Below are 12,288 nucleotides of genomic sequence, written 5' to 3' on the forward strand. Positions count from 1 at the left end.
ATAATAGTTTCGAAAAAAACATAGGTATGACAAATATGTTGGATGTTGCCAGGTTCGGTGTAAATAAAAAGATACGCTGCATAATGAAAAGACGTCTAGTATTTTGGACGTTGCCGAATATACAGTACTTTATATGCATAAGGTTTTTTTTTTGTCAATATCATGTTTTTTTTTTTAAATTAATATAGAATAATTGCTTTTAATTACAAATACACTTACTGATAATGTCAACTTATGTTATGAACTAAAGTAAAACCTACTATTTTTATATTTTTCCAAAAAGTTTATAGCTCGTAGGTGGTAAAATTTTACCATTCATTGGCGTCATTTTATTAACATTAAATCAAACTTAGCGGGGTATCGTAGGATGCAGCAACATCTGAACAATGGTATACAATAATGCATGTACTTTTATCAATATTTTCGTAAGAACTTTCTTAAATGAAATCGGGTCTGTCTCTTGATGTCTTGATGAACGCACAGGAAAAAAAATCCGTAATAATATTTTTTTATCTATTTGGTTCATTACGTTGTAATAAGACAAATAATGACTTAGTATGGTGTTGGTGCGACATAAAATAGTAGAAATTCAATTATATAACCAGAAAAATTCCGTAAGTACGTAATTATTGCCATTTTTAAGTAAGTATTTTACGTCAAAAATGTGAGAGTTACGTAGGAAGTGGCGCCCGCAATAATTTTCAACTATTTCTTATCGGACTATAACCTATTACATATTTTAACGCTGCATAATACTGTCTTATAAAAAAATATTCGGCGCGAATTTTAAACTACCGGCGGCGGCGGCGGCGCGCGTACTCCTTATGGCGGCGGCGCGCACGTCTAATCAGCGCTCATATCTTTGAGATTATAAACTACATACATAATAAAATACAATTAAATCAACAATTAAAAAACAATGAAAAGAATCAAATGAACGCTATTAAAAATGTATTCGTCAAAATCATCACCTAACAGCTAATTTCACCAGCAACATGAAAACGGGCATTCTAAGATCCGAATCATAAGTATTTACAACTTTACAAGCGGGCCGGACAACGTCCTTGACGAGTAGCGAAGGAACGAATCGTGGTACTACTACAACCGGTATTGGCACTTACTTATTACCGGTAATAGCTTTAGGAGTAAACTATCAAATAGTGGTATTTGTTGTCAATTGGCTAAACCGATAACACTATTGAATACCGGTATTCGAATACCTCTATTCGGAGCTTAAGTGATATAAATACCCAAATTCAAATTACACCGGTTATACCTCAATAATAACCTGTAGTCAGAATACCGGTAACGGTCCCTGGTCTATGTATAGGTATGTAGACAAATAGCAACCGTCTTAAATAGCTCTTCGGTGTTGCGCTTGTACCATAACAAATATAAAGCCAAGACCTCGAGTTTCTTAATGGTAAACCAATCACGCTTTGATTAAAATAAAGATAGCTGGCATAATAGACGTGCGAAACTGACGATATTTTAAGAGCTTTGCGATTCCCTGCACGCCTCAAGCTTGTGCCTGTATGGGAGGACATTACGAGTCATATTCGGACAGGAAAACTAAAAAAGTTCCTTTTTCTGAATATTACTGGGATTTAAGCTTTTAAGACCGGGTACAAATTCATGGCCACTCTACGCCTATCTATAGCCTATCTACCATAACTGTCAGAAAAAGGAAAATATAATTAGAAACCAGCCTGTTTGCCGTTCATGACTGTTTGGAGACTACACACTGGGGTTTGAATTAACACCAATTTTTTTCTGTTATATTAAAAATTAAGAAAATTGTTGATTATGAATTCTTAATATGATTTTAATATTTATTTTCCCTGTACAAGTAGTTGACACCATTTGTGATTTACACGTACCGTTAGTTGCACAAACGAAAACAGTGACCATTTTCAAATCTCTTATTAATATCGTTGGGTCTCAAGATGGTCACTGAAAAGTCTGTTGTTCACGATGACACGATGTTCTTGCACTCTACTAAGAAAGGGAATGAAATTCAATAATTGTTTTCATGATGTGTGGTCTCCTGTCCAGGCGCTGGCTTAGCTTTGTCCCTTTCTGAGAACTATCATAAGCTAGTTATTTTTATTGGCGTTATGCTATCCTTTTGTTAACTGTACCTATTATGAAATAGACAATAATCTCACGTATTTCATATATTAAGTACAAAACAAGCATATCCTTAATTCAAACTATAAAGTTCGACTGTTTAATTGGGTTGACCATTACAGATTGTCAGAATTATCATTGTCACTTTTTGTGAATTATCATTAGGTACTTTTACTAGGTTTGCTTTTCAGAAAACGCTTGTCAGGATGTTTTGTAATAACATTTTGAGTGATTTATTACACTTTATTAAGCTCAAATATTCATCAATATTTAAGTAAGGTTATTGTCTATATTTCCTTCATTTACATCGACTTAAACGTGTTATTAGAATCAATACATTTTCACTATTCATATTAAATACACAAAAAACATAATGTTATACTTATATGAATATTTAAATTAAATCTATAAACTGAATTTAAAAATTGCTTGATTGTGACATGGGTTGTTAAAAATATATACTGTCCGGTAAAATATAGGACTTTACGTATCGTATTTAACGTTAACGTTAATTGAAGTAAATGTTTTGGTGCTTGCCCCATCACACCAAAAGATTAGATACGATTTAAAATAAATAAAGTTTCTAGCTTAAATTTTGCCTGTAAAGGTTTCCGGATTTGACTAGTCAAGTAAAAATATAAATTTTATTGTAATTAATATATACATTAGTCTTCGTTACATCTTCTTTAACGCCATACTGCCTTGAAATAACGGGAATCGAATGCGAATCGTCGGTAACCGTTTCGGCCAACTGAACATTATCTTAGATAAATTTTAAATTGTTAAACCATGGGGTTGTTTTCATTAAATAAATTTACTGTAAGTAAATGTTTGGAATAATTGTTGGTTAGCTAATGATATTTGCTACGACGCTTGACTACGTCGGTTATTGAAGCTCAATTTAAATATTGTACCAATAATTCATCAATAGAAATTCCATACAAATAAGCTTTCATCGGATAACAACACAAGTTGTATTTGGCTCAATAAACAACTGCCAATAAAACCAATGTGTCATCATACACCGTAGCCTGATTTTTAAATATTTAATAGAAACATTATTCAAGCGATAAATAATGGATTAGCATTATCAATACTCGACGTGGTCAAACGTTTCTTGTTTGAAACAAGTCAATATTGGCATTAGAATTATGATGTAGACGTTTTTGAAAGCATGCTTTAAAACTTTAGTCTTAATCCGTTATCCTACTGGCGTATAAATCATAATTAAAAATTAAAATCTCGAATTTAAGCATTGGTTAATTAGTCAATTGTTAAACTTGACGTTTCGCGACAGACGGATCAAATATTTCATGTAACAACTAATTACTACTTTTTGTCAGATAAATAGTGAGATGTTTGATATTGCGCTGTAAAATTGTTCGTCTATGGGTCCGTGAACGCTCATGTCAATTGTTCTTGCTTAAGCTAAATTTTATTCCAGCTTCATTTTGTTGTTTATTGAAATCTGTCCATTTTACTTCAAAGGATCGAAAAATATATTTATATTGAAATCATTAAGCTTTTCATTCTTTGAGTACACCTTGCTTCCTTCTTTGCGTTTACTATGGCATTAAAACGAATGTAAAAAATACTGTCTTGCTAAATTTACATTACTAGTAAATTAAAATATAATATATAATATAATATATTAAATATAATAATAAATTAAAAAAGTAAATAGTAATGTAAATTTAGCAAGACAGTGGCTCTGTTAGATGCGAAGAGAATGTTCGTTCAGTTCAGTTCAGCAAGACAGTGAGGTGGTGGTACTGGTGCTCGACGCGGTCCCAGTACATGTCATCTTGAAACTTAAGTCATTGTCAATAGAATTGACAGTTGGGTGTCATCTATTGGGCATAGTCGCATGTCGAGCACTAGTACCACCACCTGACCTAACTTACGTATAAAAGTTTTAAAAACATTATTTAGTTTTTGGCAATTCTAATTAAATTGCCATGACCATTTGTCACGACATATATACATACTTCTACTTATATGCAATAGCTTGGCAAAAGCTCTATAGCGGCATAACACAGCACCTTGGCGCTATCACTGCACAACACAGTTGAATTTGTTTAAGACGAACACAATTTGAAACCACCAACCGGTATCAGTATTTCATTAACTTGATAGTTGTCATCTGACAATGATTGGCGAAATTTTTAGCTCATTGTACCCACAAATATACTGCATTGTCAGTTGACTATTGTCATGTTGATATAATAGGCGCCAGCCTTTTAACAAACGCGACGTGCGATAATTTTATATTAAGTAGACATTTCATATATCAAGCACTCAGTGCCTTATTGTCAGAGTATTTTCATTGTCGCTTATCGCTAGACGTGCTTATTTTCATGAGTTGGCAGATATTGTTGTTAAAAAAGCTGAAAATTTGGCGCAGTGCTGGCATCAGTTTTGTCAGTTAGACCAAGCTAAGTTGGCAGCGATTTTGATAGCCCCAGACAGTGCAAATGTTATTTAAACGTCATATTTTCATAGAAGTTTAACGTTTAAAATAACACTTGTACGGTCTGGGTTATCAAAATTGCTGCCAACTTAGCTTGGGCTAACTCTATAGCCTTAAAAAAATCAATCGCACTTCGCTTTTTGCAAGGAGAAGGATCTTTTTAAACTGACGAATACAAAATAGTGGAGAACACTCTTCAAGTTTGTTATGAATGTTTTTGACCGGTCAAAATCCGCGTATATGTGATACCGCATATTTCTTTCTTTTTACATGATTTTTAGAGCACAGCCATTTTATGACTTGTCGTCAGTTTTCAGATTCACAGGCGAATGTTGGCTACCTATATCTGTGGTTTAGAAACATCAGTCATGCTCTTTAGTGTATTTTATGGATGGGTTAGTTTTTTAATGAGATCCTTGTCCAAATGTCCAAACGCAGCTGCTGCCACGCAACTTTCGCACTGAGTCCTTGACAAGACAGATTATAGACCGCATATTTCGTCTTTTTGATTTCTACGTTGCTTATGATCACTGTATACTGTCGATGGGTAGAAGTTTAAGATGTATAATAATCATATGTTTAAAAAAATTGCAATAATTTTACAGATATTTACTTAGGTATTACAAATTATACCTATAACAAACCAGAAATGGTGGGAACTAATTTAATTCTGCTTTAGAATAAAATAAAATATTTCAAAGCTTAATTTTTTTATATACCTATAGATACGAATTAAGTAAATTATTGCTATACAGTCATATACGAGAAAAGAACGAATATAAATAATGGTAAGTTATATACCATAAAATGCATAATTACAAATTACTTTTGATGGATAATATACTCTTTGACTATCACTGATTTTACAGTTTTTACGTAATATTATTACAGGAGAAGCAATTCGAGAAAAGGTTTTGGAAACAAGTCACTAGAAGACGACAGTCCCTAGGCTCCGTTAGCCAAATATGAACGTAATTATGCAAAACTACTAGTATGGTTTATAAAAAGTGTTCATGTTATAGATTTAGTGTTGACATTGAACATTATATGTCAAAAGTGATTTTCAATGCGGTTATGCTGTACCTGGGAGTGAAATAAAACATCATCACTTCATGAATTTAACACAGGCGAGAAAATCAGCGAGAAATAGTTACATTTTTTGCTGTCTCACATTGCATTGTCATCTTCACTAGTCATTAACATGGAAAAATGCCTTTAAAGTGAGTCCGGTAGAAATAACTAAATTATTAGGTAATATGATTATTCATATGAATGTAGCACAAGTTGTCATTGTCATATAACAATTGTCATGTTGGTATAATACAAGCGTACAGTGAAAAATCGTTAAATCCAAGTTTTTCGATTAATCGAGCATGCTATATACATAAGTTGAGGTCGTGTTTAATTTACCGATTCTCTGCCTTATTGTCTAAATTTAAGTGTAGTGTAAATTGATTGGTAACTATCAATTAACTCAACTTAAAGAAGCATCTATCAAACAAGTCCGCACACGAAGCGTAGTCGTGGTATAGCGTCATGACGACAAGAGTTTGAATGCAAACAGAACGATCACGCTTACGTGACGCTGGTGCCCTAAACACTACGCCTCTCTAAAAAGGCCACGATGATGCAACGCTCACACCTACGCCTCGTGTGCTGAGGGCCTTAAGAAATATAATATTCAGACACAAACATCAGTTTCATGTAACAACTGTAAAGTTTCCATATATAGAACAATTATGTGGCTATTAACAATTATACCGCTCAACACAAGCTTGTTTAATTGTATGGTGAGTAGAATAATTCTACGGAGATTGTAAAGGCTAAGAGGTATTAAGGATACTGTTGCCAGATGACATGCCAAATAGAGACGCATGGGACCCGTCTACCTAACTCATATCTTAGATAGAATCTAATGTTAGTCAGTGATCCTCTATTTTATCTACATTGAGATTAACTATTGAAATCAATCACCCCCAGCGTGTTGTTAGTCATCAGAATTCATCTACTTAAAGTTCTAAAATGCAGTAGACATTCGGTTACAGATAAAGTTACATATGTATGTATGTATAAATTATATGTTGCTGTGTATGTACTGAATGTGGAACAAATGGCATTGCAGGAGAATCGTGCTATAACTACAGGAACCTTAATCGTTTGTAAATATTTATAACTAATAACTTAATAAGATTATTGTGTTTATGTAGATAAGTGTAAATTATTACATATTATTAAAATGTTCGTTGAAATACAAGTAAAAATATTACTTGAAAATAAGCTGTTTGTACTATATTAGGAAGTTATTCTTCTGTATTTTATTTGAATAACATATGTCATATGCAACAACTTACCTAAACCAAAAACCACAACCATAGTGGACTACGTACATATGTAGTTACGAATAAAAAAGTAGTTGTGATTATATGTAACTTCCTCGTTATTGTGGTTAAAATAGGATCACTGACTTATGTAACATAAATTTATAGATTATTTGGGCTATTTGTAGATGTAAATATGTCAAAAAGTACGGTTTAATGTTTCTCAACTGTACATAGTTAAATGTATTTAGAATTTTAACGCTATTTTTTATTATTGCTTGATATAGATATTATAGATGTACCTACTATTATCTAAGTGTTTTATCTATTTTAAAATTTACGCTCTAAGTATTGACCTTTGCTGTTTCCTAATCACTAAGAAGTTTTTGTGAAATGGTGTTTTAGCTTGAACATGTTTAAATCATTACTAAACATAAACATTAAACAGTCTGAAATCTGAAAAGAATAGAAAACGAATATTTACTGCGTAAAGCTATGTTGAGTACCTGCACCAAGTATGCACATCATCTTTTCTGTCTTTTAAATATGTATACCTCAGTTATTTAAGGAGTTCGTATGAAGAAGTACTTAAAAATGTCGCTAAAACACCAATTTTTAAGCATAATGTTACCTATATATCACCCATTGTTTACCTAATAACATACTTGTTTAATCGTTTTATTGTACCATTATCACCAACACAATTGTTGTCGTGTGCAATTCGTGGTACCTATTGTAAAAACAGTAGAACACAATAATACACCAATTTTACCGGAGGTATATGTTAAATGTATATTTGTCAGTGATATTTGTTCATCTAGTATATTTAAATAAGCCGCGAATCGCACACTATGTTGTATTTTAATACGTCCATTTTAATCGTTATCATTCTGCTTATTAATTTTAAACTAAACTCAGGTTCGAAAGTAATTGTTTAATAGAAAAAATATGGTAGGTAAAATTTTAATTACATAGACAACCAGCTTTGTAACACAAGTTAAATGTATTTGGAATCGTGTTAATTCGAAGCATACAATACACCTACAGCGATTTTTCTTCAGGCAAAGTGTGACTTATTGTCTTAGTACCATCGTGGTTGAATTTAAGCATATATGTAACTCGCAATATATCAATGTTATTGTCATTTGAATGTTGTATTGAAACCAGTAACAGTTAGATGCCACAGTTTTTGTTCCCAATGTAGAAAAGATATTTTTCTGCCGTGGTTGCTGATAAATGTGATAACTAAAGTCAGTACTTGTTGAATGTGATATGAATGTGATATTTCCCGTGCTTAAAGGTCAGTCTGCTGGCAAATATGAAAGATACAAATCGGTACCTTAAAACCACCCAACTACATTATGAAAGCTCCCATAGTCCAAAATTAAGTCCATATCTTTGTTCAGCTATGACTAATATTTAAATTTCTCAATCGTAAGACAAAATAATATATATGTTCATAAATAGTAGATAAACTCAGACAACACCAAAGAGAAGATTGGCATTGATACTTGATTTTGATTACGTATTAAACTTGTGAACCAAAGCTGTAGTACTGGACTGTGGATGGATGGTTTTACGGTAGATACATAGACAAGTTATCAGGAAATTTTCTTTTCAATTGAAGTTATAGAGCAGCGGTCCTGGTTTAATGGATTTCTCCAGACAGACAAAAGAAGTGGCATCTAGTATTTTATCAGAATATTACTACAAACCTATTTATTGCTAATCCGAAACTTATAGCTCCATTTGACAATTGGGTTGTGATCTAGCTTTAACTGTGGCGTACCCTGCGTTATATTTATTCTCGTTTCACTACATATTAACAATTTCATCAGTTGTGTGTGTACATTTCATAGTTTAAGGTACTTAGCGAGCACCGTCAAAAATATGACCAATTGTCATTTTCACGTAATAATTGTCATGTTGACAAAATGCTCCAATTTCACTAGGCACATATTTCATCAACTTGACAATTGACATCCGACACTGACTATGTCCTGTCATGGTTCAGTAAGTATCGACAGGATACGTAGAGTCCATGTATACCCCATACAACCATTTCTAGTCGCCGTTACGACGCGGTGTTGACACATCTTGTGTCGACACCGTCTGTTTCGGTCACAATTCCAGTCGCAGAGTCGTCGCCGTGTCGACACAGTTACCAGAAATGGGGAAGGGTCGACACATGACACAAAGTGACATAAAGTGTGGTCGCCGTGTGCACACATTGTTTCGGGTTTGCGACTACTTTATGCCAAAATCATTCGTTCATTCGTTCATTTCGTTCCTGTCAAATGGAAACTGTCAGATGGAAAAATGCTTAAATAAAAATAAGTGACATTAATACGCCATCTCTAAAACGGATTACAAGACGTAATTATATATTGTTTGCATTTATATTACAATAGGACTTAAATTATTATGGGGAATTAAACTGCTCGAGTGATTTGATAAACTAAGTGTAATATAATCAACGCGCCACCACATTGTTTTAGTTTAGCCGGAAATGAAATTGTTTACTTCTCAGTGCCTGTGTTCATAACTATATTATTTGATGCATTTTTAGTACTTCGATGCGTATACTATACTTAAATAACAGAAATAACGCTTTACATACTACGAAACTTGTTAATTATGATGTATAAATATGGTTTAAGGCTGAGAAATATTGCAGTCACAAAGTAGTCGCAAATGTTTCGACTTTGTGTCGACTCTGTGTTGACACATGACACGCGCTGTCAAAAGTAATAACAAAGTTACTGGATTTGCAAAATGGCTCCTTGTGTTCATTCGTTTTCAGATATTCTCAAAGTGTAAGAGCCATGCCGTGGAATAAAAAAAAGTTAATCCTCATATTTTAATCGCGATTAATTTAGTCGACCTAACATAGATTGAAATTGCATTAATCTGAATATTAATCGAATAAATTATCGATTAAATCTCGATTGAAAGTTGACAGGGGGACATATTTGTACGTAAATGGAATAGAATTTGCATGTAAATATTTCCCACCTTTTCGGGGCGGGGACAAATGGGAACACACAATTTTTGGATGTATTCCCATTTATTCCCGCAGGGAACAGATGGAATAGGATTTGAAAGTAAATATTTCCCATTTTTTCCCCCCTTATCGGGCTGGGGACAAATGGGAACACACAATTTTCGGATGTAATCCCATTTATCATTTATCCTCGCAGGAAACAGATGGAATAAGATTTGCATGTAAATATTTCCCATTTATTCCACCTTATCGGGGTGGGGACAAATGGGAACACACAATTTTCAGATGTATTCCCATTTATCCCCGTAGGGAACAGATGGGATAGGATTTGCATGTAAATATTTCCCAATTTTCCCACCTTTTCGGGGTGGGGACAAATGGGAACATACAATTTTCAGATGTAATCCCATTTATCCACACAGGGAACAAATGGAATAGTATTTGCATGTAAATATTTCCCATTTTTTCCCACCTTATCGGGGTGGGGACAAATGGGAACACACAATTTTCGGACGTAATCCCATTTATCCTCGCAGGGAACAGATGGAATAGGATTTGCATGTAAATATTTCCCATTTTTTCCACCTTATCAGGGTGGGGACAAATGGGAACACACAATTTTCGGATGTATTCCCATTTATCTCCGTAGGGAACAGATGGAATAGGATTTGCATGTAAATATTTCCCATTTTTTCCACCTTATCGGGGTGGGGACAAATGGGAACACACAATTTTCGGATGTATTCCCATTTATCCCCGTAGGGAACAGATGGAATAGGCTTTGCATGTAAATATTTCCCAATTTTCCCACCTTTTTGGGGTGGGGACAAATGGGAACACACAATTTTCAGATGTAATCCCATTTATCCCCGCAGGGAACAGATGGAATAGGCTTTGCATGTAAATATTTCCCAATTTTCCCACCTTTTCGGGGTGGGGACAAATGGGAACACACAATTTTCAGATGTAATCCCATTTATCCCCGCAGGGAACAGATGGAATAGTATTTGCATGTAAATATTTCCCATTTTTTCCCACCTTATCGGGGTGGGGACAAATGGGAACACACAATTTTCAGATGTAATCCCATTTATCCCCGCAGGGAACAGATGGAATAGTATTTGCATGTAAATATTTCCCATTTTTTCCCACCTTATCGGGGTGGGGACAAATGGGAACACACAATTTTCAGATGTAATCCCATTTATCCCCGCAGGGAACAGATGGAATAGTATTTGCATGTAAATATTTCCCATTTTTCCCCCCCTTATCGGAGTGGGGACAAATGGGAACACACAATTTTCGGATGTAATCCCATTTATCATTTATCCTCGCAGGGAACAGATGGAATAAGATTTGCATGTAAATATTTCCCATTTTTTCCCACCTTATCGGTATGGGGACAAATGGGAACACATTCACGTTACGTCACATTGTCCCTGGCGTGACAATGTGACGTAACGTGACAGGTGCGACATTTCGACAAGTCTCATTGTTGCTGACGTCACAGGCATCCATGGGCTACGGTTATCGCTTACCATCGGGCGGGCCGTATTCCTGTTTGTCACCATCATTGTATTATTTTTAAAAACTTTATTATATCGGCAAAAACATGTATTTCTTTTGCGATGTTTATGATGATAATGATGGAAATTGTCACAAGATTTCAAAGAACTTTCGGTAATTCTTGAGTTCTGTGTCGGAATTTCGTGACAATTGTCGTATTTCTTGTGACAAATGTCATTAGCTTCGCAAAATAAGTACTTATTAACTGGCGATATGGTGGAGTTTTTTTTTAATTAACTTGTTGGTGTCAAACAACCACACCGCCCGTCTGATGGTAAGCGTTTACCGTAGCCCATGGAGGCCTGTGACTTCAATTACAGTGATGTAGACAATAGGGAATATTAGGCAAAGCTCTGCGTAGGTGGCACTAGTAGTACACATACAGTAAACAAACATGCGTCACTACGTCACTCACATATCGCCTATCGTGAAACCTTTCTGCCTCTCTATCACTCTCGCATATTCGAGCGATAAAGAGGTGGATAACTAAATTTCGACTTTCGCGTTTACCGGTAGGCACTTGTTAACAAACCGCCTTGATGCATCAATGTCATATTTTATTGTCTTTGAAAACTTGACAAAAAACAGTTTAAGGCACAGTATGTATAAGTTAGTCTATGAATTTACTGAGTCGGTAGTGCTGCACTCTGGCGGCAGAACATTGCAGTAATATACCCTATTGTTGGACCTATAAAACAATATTCATGACGACTTTTATGACAACATGCGTAGCCGCCATCTTGGATTATAAAATGGTCATCATTTTCGAATTCTGCACTCCCTAAAACCTATAAATCGAC

The 12,288-nt window shown here is 34.5% G+C and overlaps 1 protein-coding gene across 1 annotated transcript in view; it reads left to right on the forward strand.

The window, feature by feature from the left end:
* The window catches only part of LOC134678432 (uncharacterized), a 109,531-nt gene extending 99,330 nt beyond the window's left edge, over positions 1-10,201 (forward strand). The window contains exon 33 of the mRNA XM_063537008.1: positions 5,492-10,201. Coding sequence (XP_063393078.1) covers positions 5,492-5,569 — 78 coding nt within the window. The 3' untranslated portion in view covers positions 5,570-10,201. The remainder of the gene's footprint in view (positions 1-5,491) is intronic.
* Positions 10,202-12,288: the final 2,087 nt, after the last annotated feature.

This window comes from Cydia fagiglandana, chromosome Z (genome assembly GCF_963556715.1).
Source record: "Cydia fagiglandana chromosome Z, ilCydFagi1.1, whole genome shotgun sequence".
NCBI lineage: Eukaryota > Metazoa > Arthropoda > Insecta > Lepidoptera > Tortricidae > Cydia > Cydia fagiglandana.